The sequence below is a fragment of the Rhinopithecus bieti genome, unplaced genomic scaffold (genome assembly GCF_001698545.2).
Source record: "Rhinopithecus bieti isolate Rb0 unplaced genomic scaffold, ASM169854v2 scaffold_27781, whole genome shotgun sequence".
Taxonomy (NCBI): Eukaryota; Metazoa; Chordata; class Mammalia; order Primates; family Cercopithecidae; genus Rhinopithecus; species Rhinopithecus bieti.
Window position 1 is genome coordinate 1264617 of NW_016812388.1, and position 24136 is coordinate 1288752.

Below are 24136 nucleotides of genomic sequence, written 5' to 3' on the forward strand. Positions count from 1 at the left end.
AATGGTAGAAACTTCTTCCAGACAGCAATTACTCCTTTGGTCACCTCCACTCTTATTCTCATTAGCAATTGAAGTAAGGGCCAGTGGAGAGGGAAAAATTGTTGAGCACCTCTGCCACTTGGCAGTGCCTACCTGCTTGTGTTCCAGAGGGCAGCTTCAGAGAAAATGGGCACACACCGTCCAAGCCAGCTCAGTTCTCAGAAGGCCAGTAATTACCATTGGAATTACTGAGCAGCAATGGATCGTTCATATAGGATAATAATTATAATTATACATGAGCATCGCTGTAGAATAATGATGCCTATTAGCTTATCCCAGGAAGACTCCAAAAATGTGATTCAGTCCTGAGGCCTCATCAACGGGCATGATGAGGGCAGACTCAAGGGCAGGAGGGCACCCTGCTAGAGCTGGGTGTGGGGCACCTAGGAAAGGGGTGGTTTTCAAAACGGCTTGAGACAGATCCCTGGCCTTGAGGATGTGCTTTGCATGCAGTCTGCAACCCAGGGAGTACAGAAAAGAAAAAGTGCATTCATTTATGGAGCACATATTTGTGTGGCAGGTACCATTCTAGATGCTGGAGATTCAGAAATAATAATTTTATGTCTGCCCTCCTCCACCTTCACAAGGCTTACATTCTAGTTGGGAGAGATGGATAGTCAATAAGATAAACAAAATATACGGTCTGGTCCATGGTGATAAATGGTAAGGAGAAAAAATATCATAGAAAGGGGTAGGAAGTTTAAGTGGGGTTAGAGGTGGTACATTTAGATTGGGAGGCCAGTAAGACCTCCCTAAGAAGGGGCCTTTGAGCAAATACCAGGAGGAGGTAAAAGAGAGTCTCAGGGTTTCTGGGGCAGAGGGCTCTGGGCAGAGCGTGTAAGTCACCAGGGTACCTGGACAGTTTGAGGATCAGCAAGGAGGCCAGGGCAGCTGGACAGAAGGGATGACTGGCTTACCTAATCTAGTTGAGATCGGAGAGGTAATCAGGCCAAATCAGGTCAGCCCTGGGCATTTCAAGAACTGTGGTTTGTACTCAGAGCAAAACAGGGAGGATGTGAAGTGGAACAGTGCTATGCCTGACATATGGATGAGAGGATGGCCCGACAGCTGTGCTGAGAGGCTATAGGAGGGAAGGGAAGAGGCTGGAGCAGAGGACAGCAGCAGAGAAGGCAGAAGGTGTTGGATCCTGTTTGTCACTGGAGGGTGACCCCAATCCTTGGTTTCTGGGAGATCTCATAGGAACTGCAGCAAAGACCCCCTTCTCTACAGCAGTATCCCAGAGAGTAAGGCATCTGGGAGTCGGCAGCGTTAGACCGTGAAGCCTCCACTCATACTGAGAGTGGAAATTGAGTCCCCGAGGCCCCCACAAGGCCCCCACAAGGAGTCGGAGTCCATTGTCCCAGGCCAGGGGAACTGGGAGACTAGCCACCAAAGGCTATCTGAAGAACCCAGCTCGATGCGGTCACTCACTTCATGGGCCAGCTCAGGCTGCAGAGCAAGAGCCACACTGTCCTGTTAACCCTGCTGAGGCCCCGAGGCTGCACTTTCCCTCCTCACCCACTCCTGAGCCCTGGGACAGAGTCCCTTCCTACCCAGCATTTGCAGGAAACAGATAGGGAGGAGGGACCAGAGGCAGCAGGGCCACTGAGGGGAACAGGGTTCCTTCTGAGGGCCATGAGAAGCCCCAGAGGGTTGTCAGGTGGGAGAGACTGATGGGATCAGATCTGCCTCTCTAAATGCCACTGTGGCTGTTGCGTGGAGAGCGCACTGGAACCAGCAGGTGAGTGAGCCAGAGTAGAAGCCGGGAGATGGCCTCCGTAGGCGGGGGACAGTGGGCAGGGGTGGAAAGACCCACAGGGGTAAGTGATATCTAGGGGTGAAGCCAGCAGTTCCTAGTGGACAGTAGATACAGGGAGTTAGGGGGTCAGGGAGGCACCAAGACTGACTCTGAGGTTGCTGTCATGCTCGACTGGATGGATGGATGAGCTGCTCCTGCCTGAGGCGGGCAGCCCCGCACTCAACTCAGATCTAAAGGGACAATCGTGGACTCTGCATGGGATGTGCTGAGTTTCAGATGCCCTGAGGTATCCAGGAGGAGGTGGGATGGTGGCCTTGGAAAACAGGTCTGTAGTCGGAGGAGGTCTGGGGTGAGAAATATATATCAGAGAGTCATCGAGGTACCTGGGCATGTGGGCAGGGGATGAGGTCACTTAGGGAGAGAGCCTGGCAGGAGAGGAGGGGCTGGGTTTCATCCCTGAGAAGCTCCAACCTCAAGTGACCAAGTAGAAGGGGACGAGTCAGCAAAGGAGACTGAGCAGGGGACTAAGCAGCAAGAGGAGCACCAGGAGAGGGTGGGGACATTCATCAACAAATACTTATTCAACAGACGTCGAGTGCTGTTGGGGAACCACAAAAGACACAGACACTGTTCTGGAACTTTCCATCTTTGGTGGAGAGGCCAATATCCATAGTCGACAGTCACATCCACCTACCATCTCAACATGAGACGTGTGTTTGAAGGGAAGAACAAGGTGCTCTGAGGTACAGTGATAGAGAGGGAGGGCAGGGAGATAACAGCTTTGGCCAGATATGAAGGGAGGGCCCGGTGCACACAGAGGGTGGGGTCATACAGTCAGGCGAGGTTGGAGGCTGGCCCCAGGCCTTTCCAGACCTTTGGATAAGCAGCCAGCTCCCAGGATGGCCCTGCAGGTCCTCACGTGGGTATGCAACTTGCCAGGCCATTGCTGTGACTGTAGAGAAGGAAGGACTGTCATTTAAACTGAGAGTTAAAGGATCATTCGTGGTTTACCAGGCAGGGGTGGGGTAGGAGAGGTGTGGGAGTGCATTCCACAAAGAGGAAACAAGTGTTGTTTCGAAGAAAAGGAAAAAAGGCCTGTGTTCCACAGAGTTAGGGACCCAGTTAGGGTGGGGTGTGCCTTCTGGCAACAACCTTCGGAACCATAATACGCAGCCAGCATTTACTGCCAGACACTCCACTAAGGTCTCCATACACTCAACTCATCTAGTCCTCACAACAACCCAAGGGCATGAATACTTTCGTTAGCCATATTTTTTCCAGATGGAGATACTTCTGTCTTTCTCAAACAGGCCAAGCCCACCCTTGCCCCAGGACCTTAGCATGAGTACCGCTAGGGACCCAGAGTAGATTGGGATGGGACTAGGGCATAGTGGCCTGTGCCCACTGCCCAGAATGCCCTCTCCCTGACTTCCCCTGTCTTCCCATGGTGCAGGTCTTAACTCAGATATCACCTCATGTACATCATCATCCCTGGCCTCTGTGTCTAGCCCCTGTCTCACCTACTCTGTCACATCCCCTGCTCTTTTGAAATATTGACCTCTTCCTGAAATCACCCCATGGTGATTATTTGTTGCTGCACTGAGGGTCTGACTCCCCAAGTAGAATCAATCAAATTATTGATCTTTCCCTGAAATCGACCCATGGTGATTATTTGTTATTGCGCTAATGGTACGACCTCCCAAGTGGGATCAATTAAAATATTGATCCCTCCCTGAAATCATCCCCTGGTGATTATTTGCTGTTGTGCTAATGGTCTGACTCCCCCAATCGGAATCAATTGAAATATCCCTCCCTGAAATCACTCCATGGGGATTATTTGCTGTTATGCTGATGGGCTGACTCCCCAAGCAGAATGTGAGGCCTGTCAGAGCTTAGCCATGTCTCTCTTGCTTAGTTCCTACCTTCAGTGCCTGGAACACACAGCCAAGGAGCTCAATAAATTCATTGTTGAATTATTGGATATAACTTGTGTAATATCAAAAGCTAATAAGTGAAGGAGGCAGGACTTGAATCCAGGTTTCTCTGACTTCTGGACCCCTGCTCTTAACCACAGTGACACTCAACTTCCGTGCTCAAGGGGCTTGGGCCCTGTTGTGAGAGCAGGGTTATAGGAGGTGCCAAAGAGCAGGAGCAAACAGGAAGGAAGCCTGGGCCCTGAGCGCTGGTGCAGTTAATGATTGAGAATATAGGGCTTCAGACACCCTCCAACCTGAGCTTCAAGGCTGAGTCTTCCTGGGAGGGCTGGGAGGCTTCCAGCCTTTCAGAGAGGCCTGTAGGACATTGTTGAGAACACACAGTTCAATGAGTATAACCTGCCAGTCAGAGACAGTTGATTTTGTCCCTCTTGTTTCCTGCCTTCAAGGCAGAGGGGAATAGTGGAAGGAGTTCTAGGAGCTCTTGCCTTTATCCCTTACTGGCCCTGAGGCCCTGGGCAAGTCACTCCAAGATGAGGCCTTGTCCTCCTCATCTGTAGCCAGAAGAGGTTGGGTTATGACAACTCTAATATGGTTTCTGGTTTTAAATAGTCCACTATAGTGTTTGTCAATGAAGGCAGGGTCTATGTTTTATAGATTTTATTATTCATCACATCTCTTAGCTAGGGCCCAGCTAAGACCCAATAAATAATTGATGAATGAAGAATGAATTAATGAATGCATGAATGAATGAATGAGAAGACTAGAACATCGTGTCTGTATATAAGGGCTTACAATCCAGTTGAAAGAGAAGATATATCGTGCAACAGCAGGTACTCAGTAACTACTAATTCTGGTTGGAAGACTGCTTTATACTTCACAGTAGGCAATACTGCCAGAAGAAAAAGTCAAACTCCCCTGTGCAGAAGATGAGCAAATAGGACCGTGTGTAGAGGACAGATTGTGCAGTAGAACGAAGCATAAAGGACAAGAGAGAGAAGAGTGATCAGCACCTTGGAAATAAGTAAAGGAGCGGTGGGAAAGGCTGGGGAATGGGGCCCAGTCCCAAGACACGAATAAGAAGGAAGGCTTTCATTTCTGTTTTTTTTTTTTTTATGAGAATTTGATTTTTACAGAAGATACTGCAGCAGCATTAACCGCAGGGAGAGAACAGAAAGGCCTAGGCTCACAGGTTATGAGGCCACCCCTGGGTGCTAGTGGGGATCCTGGCTAGACTGGGGTAGGACTACAGGGTAATGGTCTTCAAAGTAAGGTCAGAGGGTTCAGCTCCACATACGCAGGAGGCAACAAGGAGCCATTATAAGACTATCCTGATGAAGCCAGAGTTTAAGCTCTGTAGCCTAACAGTTGCTTCCAGGAGACTGACACATCAAAGCTTCTCAGGTTCTGACCTTAGAAAAGCTAAGAATGATGGTGGAATAGCTCAGAGCCAGAGCTGGAGCCCCATGATTTGTGTCCCGGCTCTTCCGCTTACGAGCTGTATGCCCCTGGGCAAGTTATCACTTTGTGCCACAATTTCCTTATTTGTAAAATGGGAATAATAATAATATTAATCTCATAGTGTTGTTAGGAAGATTAAATGAGTTAATATACACAAAGTGCTTAGAAAGAGGGCTTGACACATTGTAAGTGCTATACTGGGGTTAGCTATTATTGTTGTTTTCAAAAGTGGGGAAGGAGAAACTTTATTTTAAACCAAAAGGAAATCTAAGTGGAAGTGTTCTGTGTTCACTTGGAAACACCAACTTAGATCTGAAGAAAAGGGTCAGAACTGAAAGAAACCTAAATGTTGTCAATTGTGCAACCAGCATCTTCTACGAAGTCTGACGTTCCATTGCCTCAAAAGCAGTTTCTTTCCTTCCAGCTGCCTCTCATTTTCTCACTTAAGAGTTAATGCTGCAGTATCTTCTCTAAAAGTCAAATTCTCATAAAAACAGAAATGAAAGCCCTCCTCCATATTCGTGTCTCGGGACTGGGTTTTGTGTGACACCCTCTCGCCCCTTTTCCCCGCCTTAGCAACAGATGATACTGCTGAAAATAAAACATCCTCCCTCACCCCGTGCTGTGAAGATGAGAGTTGACCTCAGTCTCGAGATATCACACAACTCCAAACCCGAATGCTGATGAAACTGTTTTGAGTGGGCGACACCAGAGAAAAACAGTAGAGAGCCGCTCCTAGCACAAGTTAGGCAGGCAGAGTCTGGCCTTTCTTCTCTGGCAGAAGGTGCCGACTCAAAGCCAGCCAGGGGTCCACATCACATAGTGTCATAGTGTCACTGTGCACGGCTGGCATCCCTGACCTTCCCTGGGACAGGGCAGGGCAGAAAATGCCACACACAGGTTCCTGATAGTGAATCGCGATTAGATGGTATTTAATTTCTGACATACCACAGCGAAAGCACAGCCAGGGCAATTTTACCAACAAAGACAAGGGGATGCTTTGTCAGAGCTATGGTGGACAAGAGGGCAAAGGCAGACTCTATGCAGACAAAATGTCCCCCAACCCTTTCTTAATGAAAGCTATAAAATGATCATGCATTTCCCAACTAGAGTCAAAATGCAGCCTCAAGCAAAGGCCTTGAATAGCGTTTAATACCTGCCCCTGTGGGGGGCGCATTACAACAGCTGCCCCCTATTTCACATACGGCCTTTCCGAGAAAGAAAAGAAAAGACATAAGAGGAAGAAAGAAAAGAAAGGAAGGGGAAATAAGATGATGATGCAGAAGGCTGTTTGTGACTAGAATAAATGCCTGAAGAAGATATCCCTGCAGTAACCAGCAGATACCATTTCCCTGAGCACTGCTAAATCTTGGTCACGTGAAAACTTTTGAAGGTGTCAGTTACACTTGGTGCATTGTGCGGGCTGGACTCTTTGGCAATGCCCTGTCTTTTGTCTCCTTCAGATGATGTGCCAAATTGCCTATTTAAAACACTGACAAAAGAATGTCTTCTCACACAGAGGGCCTGGCAGAAGGGCTCTTCTCAAGTGAGTGAACCACTTTCCACTTGGATGTCCTGATGACTGAGTGCTGGGAGCAGCCAGTGCAATGGGTGTTTGGTGCTATTGTGAGGGAGGTATTACGAGCCATGATCCCCCAAAGAGGCATGATTTGACCCCTATATCACTGCATCCATGGCAGAGCCACCGCTGACAATGGAGGGATCCCCTGCTCCTCTTCACATCCTCTTCTACTGTGCTCCCCCAGCTCCACTGCACAGGCAGCCGCCGCCCAAGCTTACCACTGGCAGTGGTGAGGACCCTGGGACTTCTGACTCCCAGCTGTAGCTGAATTTCATGGTTTTCACTAAGATTTTTTTTTTTTATTGGTTGGTTGAAATCTAGCAAATTTTTTTTGTTCACTACAGTTTTCTTCTAACAGTGATCAATACTTTGAGGCTTTGTCATGCACTGCTGTCGTCCTTAGAATAGTCTGCGGACACTTCCCTGAATATGGAATATGAACATGAATATGGAAGAGCAGAAACCATTTTGAATATTTATTACTGCTCTGGGGTAAATGAAAGGTGCTAAGAGCTCCAGGTTTATGTTTTAGGGTAGGGGTCCCCAACACCCGGACCCATATCAGTCCATGACCTGTTAGGAACTGGGCCATACAGCAGGAGGTGAGTGGCAGATGATTGAGCGAAGCTTCACCTGTATTTACAGCCACTCTCCAGTGCTCACATTACCGCCTGAGCTCCCTTCAGATCAGCAGCAGCATTAGATTCTCACAGGAGTACAAACCCTATTGAGAATCTAATGCCTAATGATCTGTCACTGTCTCCCATCACCCCCAGATGCGACTGTCTAGTTGCATGAAAACAAGCTCAGGGCTCCCAGTAATTCTACATTATAGTGAATTGTATAATTATTTTGTTACATATTACAATGTAATATTAGAAATAAAATTCACAATAAACGTAATACATTTGAATCATCCCAAAACTATCCCTCCCCACACCCCAGTCTATGGAAAAATTGTCTTCCACGAAACTAGTCTCTGGTGCCAAAAAGGTTGGGAATCGCTGTTTTAGGGAATAATTAATCTGGTGGTACAGCAGGGCACTTGGATATGAACTGTGGGGTATTGTGAGATGCTCACTTCCCCATCACTGAAATCTCTGCCACATGGGCAATACCTCTGTTAAGCAATATCTCCAAGGGGCGGTTGTTAAAATGAGCACATACTCTCTGAGATAGGGTATCATGGTAATTGATCCATATCTGGCAATAGCTTTGTGCAATATTAGATAATAACTTCCCCTCTCAAGAACCCTATATAACTGTATACTCAAGAGTTCTAGTAGCCTTTTTACAGATTCCTTGAGATTTTCTATGTAAACAATCATGACATCTGCAAACAGTCTTCATCCTTTTCAATCTGTATGCCTTTGAGTTATTTTTCCTTGCATTATTGCACTGGCTAGGACCTCCAGTAGGATGTTAAATAAAAGTGATGAGATTAGATACCATCACCTTCTTTCTGATATTAGGGAGAAAACATTCAGTCTTTCACCATTAAGGACGATGTTAGCTGTAGGTTTTTTTGTAAATGCCCTTTTCCAGACTGAGGAAGTTCTCTTCTATTCCCACTTTGTTGACAAATCAAGAATGGGTGCTGAATTGTATCAAATGCCTTTTCTATATCCTTGAGATGATCATATACTTTTTCTTGCTTAAATTGCTAATATGCTGAGTTAAACGAACTGAATGATTCAAATTTTGGACTCTCAGCAGGTAGAGAGTCAGACAGTTAAATCACTGGCAGATAGGTTTGATCCTTTAGAAACTTGTGTTGAAACTTTGTAATGATGGGGTCCACCACAGCCTTTAACCTGGGGCTAATTTAGCCCCACTACTAAAACTAGACTTTTTCAAGGACTCTACCCAGTATTTCAGTATTTGATGAGATTTCTCCATGTTGGCCGTGGGAATGAGAACTTTTTGCTGTGTGAGCCCTGAGAATTTTATAGCGAACAGTGTGTGAATTCCTTTCCCAGCGCTCTGGAATTCCCTCATGTGTGGAAGTCATCCCTCAGTCACAGGTTCAAGAGAGCCCTCTGCAGATCCACAGGGCTCTCTCACACAGCTGTCTCCTTTCTGCTCTTCTAGCTTGCCAATTCTAGCCATCTCCATCTCCCCAAACTCTGGTTTTTGGCCCCTCAACTTAGTGAGATTGACAGGCTATTTGAGATCCTCCTCCCTGTGCCACTGGGAACTACCTCCCAGCAGTGAACTGGGACAATCCAAGGGTGCTTTCACTGCTCAGGGTTCAAGGCTGACACAAGCTGTTACTTAGACTTTGGTTTCTAGCAATGTGGGAGGACAGCAATTCTGGTAGTCATAGCTCCCTGTGAACAGAGGCAGAAATTTCACCCACTACCTTTTGTTCACCATCCCTATTAATGGTTGTCCTAAAGCAACTTTACCTGTTTTGCTATTGTGATTGAAAGTATTTTGCATTGGAATGTCACAGAAAAGGGCATTGGAGATGGAATCAGAGGTGCTTTGCTGCTCTGACTTGGCAGCATCTGTCATAACCACTGTAGGCCTTAGTTTCAACATCTATAAAATGAGAGTAAGGATGACTGCCAAGCCTACCACTCTAATATGTTGTTAGGAATAAACTAAATAATGTGTTTAACACTCACTATTATGGCAGCAGACACACGCCTCTGAGCATCATGGTTGCAGACTTCTCATTAGGCCTTCCTTACCTTCTTTCCACTGTTGCTGTCATCGCCCCCTCTTGCGGTTCACTCCTCTCTCTAACCTGTTGGCTCAGCCAAATTTCTCTAAAAATAATCCAGCAGTCCAGGAGTAGTGGCTCACACCTGTAATCCCAGCACTTTGGGAGGCCGAGGCAGGCGGATCACCTGAGGTCAGTTCAAGACCAGCATGGCGAAACCCTGTCTCTATTTAAAATACAAAAATCAGATGGGTGTGGTGGCTCACGCCTATAATCCCAGCTACTTGGGAGGCTGAGGCAGGAGAATTGCTTGAACCCAGGAGGCAGAGGTTGCATTGAGCCGAGATCGTGCTATTGCACACCAGCCTGGGTGACAGAGCCAGACTCCGTCTCAAAAAATAAATAAATAAATAAATAAATAAATAATCCAGCAAAGTTACCTGGAAATGCTGTTCTTTTATGGTCACACTACTGCTCTAAAATGGTTATGAAAAGCTGTGTGTCTGGTGTATAAAACTGCTTCCCTGGAAAGCACAAAGTACAATAATATAAAGTGGTATGCCAGAACTTTTTGCACCATAGGCTAATATGTCATTTGCTTTTTTGGTCAGGGATACCTGGAGCTGCAGGAAATCCAGGAGAAAGGGGAGAAAAGGGAGACCATGGTGAACTGGGCCTGCAGGGAAATGAGGGCCCACCAGGGCAGAAGGGAGAAAAGGGTGACAAAGGAGATGTGTCCAACGATGTGCTCCTGGCAGGTAAGAGGGGTGAGCTCTGGCTCTCTTTGAGGGCTTGTGTGCCCAGAGAACTTCCTGGCTTCCAACACCAGGGCTGCTCCTGTGTCTTCTCTCCTTTATGGCCTTATGTGGCCATCTGTTTTGCAGCATGTTTTGGAGTTCTATGCTTTCAAAGAGGAGAAACCTGAGCATGTCACTCCATGTGGCAAGACCAGATCTGGGTTCTGAGCATACGTGGTTCAGGTAATTGGGTCTAAAAGCCATGGTTGACTTGAATGGAATAAAGGAGGCTTTCTTTTCCAAGATATATTGAAATCCAGCACAATCCAGAATAAGACAAGTAAGCAGGCAACTTACGACACCTCAGAGGACAACTGACAGGAAGCACAAGCATTTGCTTCACTGATGAGGTCGAGCCATCCTCAGGCCCTGATCCTAATGGCCTTTTTACATATAATTGGGGCAAAATATTGTTGTGCCAAGCCCTGATCAACCTCAGTAGGGATGGCAACAGATTCAAGAAGCTAAAGAAGAAATCCAGGGCCAGCAAATGTGACACGGAGCTTTACTGGGGGCTTCGTACAGAGGAGAGAGTCCAGTGGTGGCGGACTGGACAGAAGAACCAACTTAGGACAAAAACAACCCAGGGGCAGTGGGCTGGATGAGCTAACTGCCTTACCTGCAGCCCAGGGGCAGTGGGCTGAGCAGGAAAACTGCAGCCACTTGCAAACAGCATTGCAATTTACCTGGCATTTTCACTTAACACCTTTACTAGTTTGTTCTCACATTACTATAAATTACCTGAGACTGGGTAATTTACATATTTTTCAAAAGGTTTATTGGCTCATGGTTCTGCAGGCTATACAAGAGGCATGATGCTGTCATCTGCGCGGCTTCTGGAGAGGCCTCAGGAAACTTGTAATCATGGCAGAAGGTGAAGGGGCAGTCGGCACATCACATGGCGAGAGCAGGAGTGATAGAGAGAGCGAGAGTGGGGTGTGAAGTGCCACACACTTTTAAATGACCACATCTCGCAATAACTCACTTATTACCAAGGAGATGACCCAAGCCATTCATGAGAGATCTGCCTCCATGATCCAAACACCTCCCACAGACCCCACCTCCAACACTGGGGTTTACAATTCAACATGAGATTTGCGTGGGATATCCACACCACATCAACACCCTCCCCTTAACCACCTCCACCTGGCAACCTTCACTTAACCCAAAACTCAGGGCCTCAATTGCCTGCACAGCCCCTCTTCCATGAGATGGGCCAGGGGTTCAGATGTTCCTCAAAACAAGGAACAAAGCTCTGGGTTGGCAACTCCCAGATTCCCTAGCTCTGAGCACACATTCAGATGCATCTGCCATCCAGGGTCATTCTAAGGATACACTTCAGTTATTGCCATCAGGGGCGTTTCCCCTACAAATACAGTGGCTGCTTTTCCAGCCCAGGGTAAAAGCAGATAGTTGGTGTTTGTGGGAGAAGAGGGTAAGGGGCAGAAAGTCACAAAGCAATAGCACAGGGGAAAGAGCAGGTAACAGCTGACTCTCATGGAGGAGCAGGAGGCAGAAGAATTTTAAAAGCACAGTACCTTGGAGATCATCTGTATGATAAAAATATAACATGTAAATATAACTATGTAGTCAATACAGATTTATCAAATACCAGAGAACACCATTTCTGAATCAGAGACTTTGCTAGTAGCTATAAATAAGGAAGACATAATGTCTGTCCTCAGGAAGCTAGGATGATGCTAAATGTTCAGAAAAATGACCCTGAATCAGTTGCCCATCCAACCATCTATCCATTCATTGATTGAGTGCCTATTGTTTACCAGGCACTGTGCTTAGACCAAAGTATCAAGGAAAGATCAAACGTGGTTTAGTACATCTTGTTTCATGAACAGCAGATGTTGCTATGCAAAACATGTATAATTTAAGAGGTGTTTTTGACAGGGAATTATACATAAATGTATTTGAAAAAATATACAATTCTGTTACACTTCCGTTACATAGAAAATCTACACATCCAGAGTACCGTGTTCCTCCATGCTGCTGACCACGTGAGGGGTGATGACAGACCCTTCAGAAAAGCACCATCCCTTATGAACCCCAATTGAAAAGACCAAGTCAGAGAAGAGGGTGTCCCCTGGAGGAGACTGGAGAGGGTGTAGGAGGTTGAGCCTCATCTGCTCTGCTTGCAGATCTCTGCCCCTTCCTGGTGGACAGAGACCTGCCTCCAGCTTCTGTGACCCCACTTGTCCACTTGTAGAGAAACTGAAAAGGCTTATTTGGTCTGACTGCGAGGAGGCAGCTAAAGAGACCTTAGCTGACCACTCTCTTCCCTTTTTCCCACCCTCTCTCCCTTCTTCCCTCCCTCCCTCCTTTCCTCCCTCTCTCCTTTCCTCCCTCCCCTTTCCTTCCCTCTCTCCTTTCTCTCTTCTTCTCTCCCCTTCTCTGTCCCTCTCTCCCCTTCCTCCTTCTCCCTCCTCCCTCCTCTCCCTTTCTCTCTCTCTCTCCAGGTGCCAAAGGTGACCAAGGCCCACCCGGTCCACCTGGGCCCCCAGGCCCTCCAGGGCCTCCAGGCCCCCCTGGAAGCAGAAGAGCCAAAGGCCCTCGGCAGCCAAACATGTTCAACGGCCAGTGCCCAGGTCACCACCTCTCCCCCATGGGTCATGGGGCCCCGCCTCCTCTGTCAGTTATTCCAAACTCTTGGTCTGGACCCCAGGCTCTGGGACCAGATTTGTTTTAATAGAGGGAGGAGGGTTTTGTCCAAAATGAGAGTTCCCTTCTTGCAACCTTCTCACAGGAGGTCTTCCTAGTCTGCCCCGGGGCTGAAGACCAGGGACAGTTTCAAAATTAGGCCTCTCACTCCCCCTTCCCTCCTCCTGCTTCCTTCATTTACCAGCAGTCCAGTCCTCCTTGCCCTGTCCGCCATCCCTTCCCCCTGAAACAGTCTGGAAAGCTAAGCTGCTGTGTTTGCACTCTTGGGAAGTGAGAAGCTTGACTGATGCTCAGGAAATGAAGGGGAAGTTTGGATTGGTTAAGTCCTCACGAATAGTAACAACAGTGCTACGTTAAGCCAGGCACAGGGCTATGTGCTTATTTAATTCTCAAAATAATCCTATGATATTGGAATCATTATTGTGTGCAACTTACAGATAACAAAACCGATACCCCAAAGAGCTAAGGAACTTGCTCCAGGAGTAAATGGCGGAGCTAGGATTCAAACTCAGTTCTGCCTACCTGTAAAGTCCTAGCTCTCAGGGCATCTTCCATTTCGATAGAAATTCACACTTTGAGACCTGACCCAAGGTCAAGCCAACCAAGAGCAAGGAATGCTTGACCTCTGGTGGACTTGTTCTTTAGCCAATTTGTGGCACAGTGGCCACAGGGTTGAAAGCTAACTGGAAATCAAGGATTATATTAATGGAAAATACTTCTAGGGTGATGCTAGGACTTCTCCCCCAAAGGGGTGACCTAGGATCTGTCACCTAACTGAAACTATGAGTAGGGCCACTTGCGGCCATCTCCTCAGTGGCACTCATAAGGAGGATCCTCACTGGAATTTCTCAGCCTTGCTGTGGCCATTGCTGTCATTTTCCTAAACAGTCTTAAGTTCTGTTTGGTGCACTGTTCTTTCTGGAAGACATTTGGAGGCACACAGTCAGCTGTCAAAGTGGGCGAATCTGTGCTTTCGAAAATGGCGCCATCGCCCTCCCCAACTCAGTGGAGCCTGATTATAATTCTGCAATGTGAGACCGCGGCAGAGCTGCTCCTCTGCTGGGCTACTGTGCAGTGCCTCCCCAGCCGTTAGCATCAGCCCTTTGCTCAGCTTCCCTTGAAGAATGAACTGAGAGGGAACCTCCCCTGAGAGAAGGGGGCTCTGACCTGAGCTTTGGCAGAATTCTAATTTGCCACAGGCTCTGCCAGCCAGTGACAGCTCTTGTCTGGAGAAGCAGTCTCTGGGCTTAGCCTAATCTACCAGGGGGCTGGATCGGCAGGGGCTGGATGCAGAGTAAGGAAAATGGCTTTAAATGAAAGGCATTATCTTCCACTCTGCCTCCTAGAAATGAGTCTTTGGTTGCCAGGCATTTGCGTCTGAACTTGGCCCTCTCTCCTGCTCCAACTCCATGTCTTTAATACCCTATAGTTCCCTAAGTGGAAACCCCAGTTGAAACCCTGGGGGCAGCAGGATTGCCCATGGGAAGTTTTAACAGATCCCTGAGACCACTCTCATCAGGTGACAGAAGGACTTCAGGGAAACGCAGGCTTATCCAGCTGGAAGGAAGCTTAGAGATCATGGAGGGTCGGGAGCCCCTTCAGATTACCCTTTCCATCAAGCAACCACAGGGTGATTTGAAACCCTCAGGATTTGAGTGGGCCTGTGGTTCAGTCCATGTCCTGTCCTCTTCACCCTGGCCACATGCATCCTCCTCCCTCTTCTCTCTCAGCCTTGCTTCTGCTGCCCTAAGGCACCTCTTCACCAAAGGTCTAAATTCAGCCCATTCATTAAGGGGGACACTGATAAGCCGAGGAGGATGAATCATAGCTCAGCTGTAGCCTCAAGCCAACTTGAACCAGGCCCCTGTCAAGGACCTGTGTTTCTCTAGGCCCTTACACAGAGACAGTGGGGGAAACGGTCATGAGGGGACTCCCGTGTAGGCCCTTAGACAGAGACAGCAGGGAAATGGTCATGAGGGGAATCCTGTGTCTCTGGGCTGGATGGAATCTAGATTACTTCTTCCTCTAAATCTGTGTTTCCCCTCCTGATGCCTCTCCCAGGAAGATGCTGCATAAAGTGGACCACCCCATTCTCTGGGGCTGCTATTTCACAGCTTCCACCAGCTTCCCTGAAAGTGAAAATCCTTCCAGAACAATGCAATCATGATAGTGATACTACCTGCCAGATGGGCCAGGAGGGTGTCAGCAAGCCTCTCATTTCCCCCAAATTGCTGAGGCCTTGAACAGGCTGGCTCAGGCCACTTTGTTGCTTTTACTGACATCCTTTTGGGATTGTATTATCTTAGCAACTGTACTCCTGAAAAGCTTCTTGGGAACTCAACAAGCAGGGCGAAGAATTTGGAAGGCTATGACTTGGAGTTGCTTACAGGCAAGCAACCAAGGAATCTGGTGACCTATTGCAAGGGATGCTTATGAGACTAGAGTCTGGAATGAGGTGGGGAAGAGCAGCAGCTATAAAGTCCAACAAATCTCACTGTGCCAGCTGTATTTGCTCTGATGATTGTCATCATTTTAGGTGAGACGTGTGCCATACCAAATGATGATACCTTGGTTGGAAAAGCTGATGAGAAAGCCAGTGAACACCATTCCCCACAAGCAGGTATGGAAACAAAGCATCCTGTCTTGAAATTCAGAAATTGAATGACTTCAAGTCACAATTGGCAGGTAAGTGACTTTCTTTTCTCTTCTTTTGGCAGAATCCATGATCACTTCCATTGGAAACCCAGTGCAAGTGCTGAAAGTGACAGAGACATTTGGGACTTGGATAAGAGAATCTGCTAACAAGAGCGATGACCGGATTTGGGTGACAGAGCATTTTTCAGGTACTTACACTCAGCCGATGACCCATATCTGTGTGGTAACTGTATTTTTCATCTGTTGCCTACCTTTGGGCGTATTCCATTTGTGTGTGTCTGAAATCCTCAGTAGCTGGTGTGATAAATGTCTCTTTATTTTAGAAAGACCAGTGAGTGGGCAGAAAACTTTCTTCCTTTGAACATGCTGGTGGCAAGATTTGAAGTTCAGGTCTCAGGAGCATGACGAGGGTAACCCAGAGATCGCCTGTTTTAGGACAAGTATCCAGAAGGAAACAAATAGCATTATGACTGCAGGCCTCATAAACCTCCAAACCATAATGGGAAAAAAATATCAGAGACAAAATCCTTGTGGACCACCCATCTTTCTCTAAGGTTACCCCCTCTCCCAGAAGAGTACTTGTGGACATCTTTCCCAGCCACCTGTTGGACAGAGAGCCCAGGGAGAAGGTGAAGTTCCACCTTGCAGCTACACTGTATCTGAGCAGGACCCTAGTTGTACTGTCCCAAAGAGAGGTGGTCAGGAATTGCTGGTGGTAGTAACAGTGGCCTCGTTAAAGAAGGGGTCTGACCATACTCACTGGTTGGAGAAATAGCTGAGAAGAAATCACTTCTTTGTTTTATCAAGGCCACTTATTAAACTGGGAAGCTGGTAGTAACTGCCCAGATTACCAGGATTTGGGGATTCAAAAAGAAAGTAATGTTGTGCATTAGTAGTGGCTGCTGCACAGGGCAGGAAGAGGTGGGAGGAGGCAAGAGGTGACTGTCCAAGCACCAAGTATCTGCTATTCCTGGTGAAGGCCTATACCACTCTCACAGAAAGTGATAAACAGTATAGAGTGGGGTGGAAGAGGGTGATACATAGTTCTCCCAGGAGGAGTCAGGCCAATTCGATGCCTACCACATTTGAACGACATTTCAGAAATCCATATGGAGAGCTGGACTTTGAGCTGGGGAGTCTTAGACTCTTCACACTGGACAAGGGACCTTAGGGAACACTTCACTCTCAACTTCCCTCCTTTGAAATTCCTCCCAAGGACTCCCTCCCAAGCTGTGATGGGTGGAGGTAGGTAACAGCCTCTGCCTGGCTTCCCTCCTACAGGCATCATGGTGAAGGAATTCAAGGACCAGCCCTCACTTCTGAATGGCAGTTACACGTTCATCCACCTTCCGTATTATTTCCACGGCTGTGGGCACGTTGTTTACAACAACTCTCTCTACTACCACAAAGGGGGTTCCAACACCATAGTGAGGTGAGTCGCACCACGGCACCTTCTCATGCCTCTCAGGCAGCACCTGCGCTATGGTGCTTTTGTGAGCAATTGGGCCTAGGGACTGTGTTTTCATCATCTTTGTGTCCCTAGGGCTGACACACAGAGGTCAGTCAGGGTTTGTCGACTGAATGAATCACAGGATATGTTAGTGATCCCCATGGCCCAGCCCCTGCCTGGGGTCTGCATTTGTTGCTGGTCTGGACAGCCCGAGGAAGGTCAGAGCCAGGGAGAAGTAGACCTGGAGTGGTGATGGCTGCAGGTCCCCTTCCTCTGAGAGAGAAGCAGCCTGAACTCAGAGCTCCCCCTGGTGGAATGTGCTGCTGCTCCCTGATGAAGTTTTGTTTTGGAAAACTTTGGGTGTGGGGAATTTCATGTCACAGCTGAGATCATTGAAGACTGGGAAACGAACCCCAAGTCAGGCATCTCTGCCTTCAGATCCGTCTGTCATCCTGATGGAGTCCTCCCAGGCCGCCCTCTGCTCTCCCACGGGGAAGCGAGGAGGGTCACCTGGGTAGACATTGCCCAAGGCAGCCGCTGAGCCTTCCCCACAAGAGTTGCTGAAGTTCTGTCTTTAGGGTTCAAGAAGAGGAAATCAAGCTCTGGCCTTCGGAGGCAGAAGAAGGTCGTCTTGGGCAAATCAAGAGAGCAATGAACCAAAAGCCAGGACACTTGGTTACTGGCTTCAACTCTTCTGCCTCCTCTATGGCCTTGGACCAAGAGACAGCATTTCCTGTGTCTCACTGTCCTCAACTAAAAATAAAAAGATGGACTACGGCCTCTGAGTCCTTCCAGCTCTTCCCCGTCTGAAACAGTAAACCCAGTATTATGAATGCCACAGTCCTACTCTTCAAAACAAGAGACAGTGACCTTGAGGGAGGACTGAGTCCCTTCTCTCTCCCTCATCCTTCCCCTACCCTTAGTGAGGTCCAGCTTTAACAACCTTTGGCGTTTGAATGCTCAGGTTAGAATGGGGTGAGTTTCCTAGTATAATGTGCAATTTGATCAGACACATCGGACACTGGCGTCAGCCGTGGCAGGAAGCATCCCCTCCTTTGCCTCTCACTTCCCTGTACATGACACCCCCATCATCATCTCTACACCTCCCTGGCCGCCCCATTTGGGCAGTCTTGTGCTAGTAGAAAAAGACAACTGACCTACCACCTGCTCAGCAGTCCTCGCTCTCAAGACACACTCCTTCATCCGATGCTGCTCACTGAATCTTGTGGTCCCCTGCTGCCATGTTCTATAGGGCTATTGCCACACGGAGGTGGGGTTGGAGGGAGTTCTGCAGTGGATAACCTCCACAGTGAGAATGGGCCTCTTCAAGGAGGTGTATCTTCTAAGGAAGCTAAGTTTGGATGCAGTGGTTAGCAGGCTGTACTGCTCTATGCCAGGCCACTGGCTGAGACCTGATAGAGAGGCAGAGCTGAATTCGACCCTGTAATTGCTGGGAGAGATGGGTCTCACCAAGGAATGCAGCTGTGAGGTGGCAGGACTAGACAGCCAAATGGCAGCACTAAACCCCAGGTATTCAGAGGAAGAACTCCCATGAACTGAGATGTGCAGGGACCTTCCCAAGCCTCACTCTTCTCTAGTTTCTTCACGGTTTCTTAATAGACTTCAAGTCTGTTATGCTCAAATGCATATCCACAGATTCACACATTTCATGTTTCTTCTGCTGCTCAATGGCACCCTCTGGTGTTTTCTTTTAGCCTAATGTTCCTGAATTTTCATTCCTGGAGTACCTTTTGAATTATAGTTCACTTTTATGCTACAGCCTAGAGTTGGAATCTGTCAAATCAGCCTCCAGGAGCTAAGGGGCATGACATTCCATGCTATAGTTTAATGTATCCAGCCACTTACTTGACAAGAAAATGGTTTTCACAGTCATGACTTTGCAACAGCCCTTCTCACCTGGTGACTTTCTTTTCAACTCTGCAGACTGTGAAACTCTTTTTTAAAAATTTCAGCAGGGAGTAAAGGAATAACCATCACACTTAGAGTTAGAAACCCTAAGTTCAACCTCTAGCTCTGCCTCTTACTTGGATTCTTGGGCCAGTTGCTTCCCAATTTTTCTTATAAAATGAAAAGATTGGACTAGATCCTCTTTTACAGCCCCCTTGCAGCTCTAAGAATCTTTGAGGGGGCATTTCAGGAGGTCAGCAAACATCTGGGCATTAGTGAAGTGGAGGTCACATGGCTAGTAAGTGGTTACTCAGATGCAAATTCATTCTGACTATAGGGAGTATTCTCTTTCACACCACACCACTGTCTCCCTGTTGCCTCTGCTAGCACAGCCAGTCATCGTCTCTTACATCCTCACTGCTCACAGCATTGCCCAAGGACCAGCAGAGCAGGCATTACCCGGGAGCTTGTAAGAAATGCAAAATCCCAGCCCTCACCCCTGACCCACTAACTCAGTTTAATAGAGGAGCCTAATAAACCACCTTTGTCCACAGAAACAGTGATTCACGTGTACTTTTCTTTGTTTGCGTATTTCAGATTTGAATTTGGCAAGGAAACATCCCAAACTCTGAAGCTTGAAAATGCCTTGTATTTTGATCGAAAGTACCTTTTTGCAAATTCCAAGACTTACTTCAATCTAGCTGTAGATGAAAAGGGCCTTTGGATTATCTATGCATCAAGTGTGGACAGCTCAAACATTCTTGTAGCACAACTGGATGAGAGGACATTCTCAGTGGTGCAACACATCAATACCACGTACCCCAAATCCAAGGCCGGCAACGCCTTCATTGCCCGAGGAATCCTCTATGTGACAGACACCAAAGATCTGAGGGTCACATTTGCCTTTGATTTGTTAGGAGGGAAACAGATCAATGCAAACTTTGATTTAAGAACTTCTCAGTCTGTTCTTGCCATGTTAGCATACAACATGAGAGATCAGCATTTATATTCATGGGAAGATGGCCATTTAATGCTTTATCCTGTGCAGTTTTTGTCAGCTACCTTAAATGAGTGATGTGCTGCATTCTGCTCCCTTCAGCAAATTTCAGGTGTTTTCTGGGACCAATTCTCTGCCAACAGGAAACTTGTTTTTTTAACGGCAGCCAGATATTTAGAACATAACCTCATGATATAAGTGTTTATATGGTCAGTGAGCCCCCCTTAGTGAAATAGCAACAGATTGGAAGTTGAAATGGCTGAAATGTGGTGATTTCCCCACAACTGGCTCTGCAAGTTACCTCTTTCTCCTTGGGCCTTAGTTTCCCCATTGGTAATCTGAACCATCTGGCTAAGATGATTGGGAAGATTTTCTCTACCTGTAGGAAATTTAGTGATTCTTGGCGGCTTCTCTTTTGACAACTTTTATGTATCTGCTTCTGTTGTTTAGCTTTTTTAGCCACATGCTGACCAAATTTCCCTTTGAGTTGAGAAGTCCAGTGGCTTGAGTAGTGAATCCCTCAGTGCTGACTTAGATCTGGTTCTTTGAAAAGGTGCATAAGTCTTTAAAGCATCTAAAGTATCACATTATCCATAATTTATTGCTTTTCTTTGCATCTGCACCTGCCACCACAGAATAACCATTACCCTCAGCTACTGACTGGGCAGCTCTGAGATTAGCAAAAGCCAGGGACAGCTACATGTTCAGGTTTTTTTTTTTAATAAGCTATTTTATTTTTCTTTTCTTGTTTCAAATAGAGAGTCTTGCTATGTTTCCCAGGCTAGTCTTGAACTCCTGGGGCTCAAGTGATTCTCCTGCCCTGGCCTCCCAAAATGCTGGCATTATAGGCATGTGTGCCTGGCCCAGGTTTTTTGTTTGTTTGTTTGTTTGTTTGTTTGTTTTTTGAGACAGAGTCTTGTTCTGTCACCCAGGCTGGAGTGCAGTGGCACGATCTTGGCTCACTGCAAGCTCCGCCTCCCGGGTTCACACCATTCTCCTGCTTCAGCCTCCCGAGTAGCTGAGACTACCGGCGCCCACCACGATGCCCGGCTAATTTTTTGTATTTTTAGTAGAGACGGGGTTTCACCGTGTTCACCAGGATAGTCTCAATCTCCTGACCTCGTGATCCACCCGCCTTGGCCTCCCAAAGTGCTGGGATTATAGGTGTGAGCCACCACGCCGACCCCAGGTTTCTTAATAAAAGAGAATCACAATCTTCCAGATTCCCAACTTCTTATCATGTTGATTTGTAGCTGTGGATCATAAACAGTGAATCCTCAGATCACGCTGACTTCTTTTGCTTCTTCTGTGGATCCAGTATCAAAGAACTAAATGCTGTGTAAGTAGACATTAATCTGGCTGGAACCATGGGAAGCACTTTCCAGTGTTCAGAGGAGAGGTGCCATTTGTGGTTATTACGTAGAACTGGGCCAGAGCCAGTGCATTGCCTGTTTTTTTAAACAAGGTCTTACTGAGCACAGCCACGCTCATTTATTTATGCAGCACGGCCTGTGACTGCTTTTGTTCTGCACCAGCAGAATCGAGTCATTGCAACAAACAGCGTATGGCCCCACAGTGCCTAAAATATTGACTAGCTGCCCCTTTATGGAAAAAGGTTGCTGATTCCTGATAAAGAATATAAAGTGAGCCTGATTCTTGAAAACATCAGAACCAGAGCCTGTTTTGTTTTATTCTAAACTAAGAAGGCACATAGGATGTGACTTGCATTTTGAGTAGAGGGGAAGGGTGATAACGGCGTAAAATGAAGTGGCCCTCCACAAAGGCCGGCTAGGGGACTGTTCTTTGACATAGTTTTAAAGGATGTGATCTGGTCCCCTTGGATGCCAGGAGAGAATCCAGCTGAACTTGCTCCTAAATGCTCTTAAATATGCATATTTTCTGCCAACTCACTTCTTTAAACATCTTTCAGCCCAGCGCTGCGGCCCCCGGAAGGGCCACTGCGAATAGAGAGGAAGCTGGAAAAGTTCCTGGGGCTCTGCAGCCAGGAAGGGGAACCAGGACAAATCTTACGTAAAGATTTTCCAACAACTTGCCCCAATTTGTGTGTGTTCTGAAACTTTTTCTCTGGGACCAAATTCATTCTCAGTGGCCCTGAGTTCAATACATTATTAACAGCAGCATTTTAAAACTTAGGAGATGAGCTGGGCATGGTGGCACATAACTGTAATCCCAGCTACTCGGGAGGCAGGGATGGGAGGATCACTTGAGACCAGGAGCTCAGGACCAGCCTAGAAAGACCCTATCTCTAAAAAATAAAATATAAGTAAATGAAACTTAGGGGGTGTACAGATTTAAATATTCAAATCTCCCAGCTCCCTTGAAAGTCCCCAGGCAGCTGTTAGTGACTTGTCTGTTGTGTCCTCAACATGATGGGTATTTGAAAGTTCTCCCCCACTTTTTCATTAGATTGGTTATGCCATAGCACCTTAGCTTTCAAAGATACCCCTTTCAGATTCACGTTCTCTAACAAAGAGTCTCATGTTCAAGATCGATACGTCTAATGAGTGCTGGTGTCCTTTTAAACTATTTAAATAGATATGTTGCCATTGCTGAACACAGGAGACCGGGATAAGGATATAGTTTCATAGTAATAGTATATACAATACTAATTGTATATACGGTAGCAACCAAAAGAGGTTAATTAGCACATACTCCTTTTAGAAAAATGTTTTAGAAACCTCAGTCTTGATATCTGAGCTATCTTGGCTTCCTTACTTGTGAGTAAGGGATCATGCTCACCACTGGAGAAGCTTACACTGGGACTGTTTTTCTTTTTTCTTTTCTTTTTTTTTTTTTTGTTATGACAGAATAATGCTAATGTAAGGACAACTGAGTTTGATCAGTGTTTAATGGCAGTGGGTAATCTTATCTGATTGTCTTTAAAAGTGAAAAGGATTAAGATTTTATTCTTTCTTGTAAACATTACTTGATTTTTTAAAAAAGTTTTGGCCTCACTGCTAAAATAGAGTGTGCAGCCTAAGGTTTTTAAGTCAAGATACTGTTTTAGGAGTTTGCCCTCTCATTTATAGCCAAAGTTGCTCTAAAGCACTTTCCAAATATCTGCACTTCTGATGTCAGAATCAAACCAGATAATTCTCTAATTCTTCTTTCATCTAAAGTAGATAGCTTCCCCCTGGAGAGTAAACAATACCATCCCTCCCAACCTCAAAGCTAGGCCACACTCTATTTCAAAGCATTTTCTTTCAACTGATAAGGTGTCTTCCTGAAGCCAAACAGGTGGTTCTGGTCTCAAAGTATCATTAGGCACAGGTGCTATCACAGAAAAAGTTCTGGGGTGGAAGTTTTCAGATGAGGAGCTCTGATCTTAGGCATCTTAACAGTCACAAGGTGAAAAGTCAAATGAAACAGTGCAATTCTTGATGAGTCAGGTGTCATCTTCCCGTCACACAGAGGACGTTTTGGCTATGATCATCTGATGGCAAGTGAAGGAGAAATGAGTGATAGGGCTTTTCATTTTCATCCAGATGCCGTGGCCTTGTGTTTCACAGCATTAAGAGCCATAATTTCCAACCTGCACAGATTCTGAACAACAAATGAATAATGATGAATGTCTTTTTGGTTGTAATTTAACAAGTCAAATAAAATAATCATTGCTGAGCACAATCACATGTTGAAACAAGTGTGTTGTTATTTTTACCTCTTGTTAATTTATATGTAACATTTAAAAGAAAAAATCCAAAACAATATTGTGGTAGAATTATACTAGTTGCTCCTCTGCGGAAACTCTCAATTTGCTAGCTCCTTCTGAATACAGTACTGGAAAATTGTTGATATGGACTGTCTTTTCTCTATAAGAAAACAAGAGCAATGGAAATATAGTACTACAACTGGGTTATACGTAGACATAAATGCAATGAAGATTTGCCAATTCATCAGCATGGGCAAGGCAACTGAGGACATAATATTTGAGGCTAAAAATTAAAAGAACAAAAATTTAAAACTGGATTTGTGTGAATTTGGGCAAGTCTCTTAATCCCTCGGAGCCTCTTTCATCTGTAAAACATGTCTAAAAAAAAGGTAACAGTATTTACTTCCCTTGGTTTTTCTATGTGATATGCTCTGATAATTATACAGTTCTTGACAAATTATAATTGTTAGTTTTATTGTTCCTCCCTGCAGGGAATCAGAGTGACCCTGTTGTTCTCATGGCCTTATCTAGGGCTGCAGAAATAGT

General features: G+C 46.4%; 1 protein-coding gene across 1 annotated transcript in view; it reads left to right on the forward strand.

Moving 5' to 3' along the window:
• Nucleotides 1–20676, forward strand: part of GLDN (gliomedin) — a 68062-nt gene extending 47386 nt beyond the window's left edge. Inside the window, exons 6-11 of the mRNA XM_017896208.1 lie at nt 10055–10201; nt 12709–12837; nt 15447–15530; nt 15628–15753; nt 16847–16997; nt 19521–20676. Of these exons, the coding sequence (XP_017751697.1) occupies nt 10055–10201; nt 12709–12837; nt 15447–15530; nt 15628–15753; nt 16847–16997; nt 19521–19998 (1115 nt within the window). The 3' untranslated portion in view covers nt 19999–20676. The remainder of the gene's footprint in view (nt 1–10054; nt 10202–12708; nt 12838–15446; nt 15531–15627; nt 15754–16846; nt 16998–19520) is intronic.
• Nucleotides 20677–24136: the final 3460 nt, after the last annotated feature.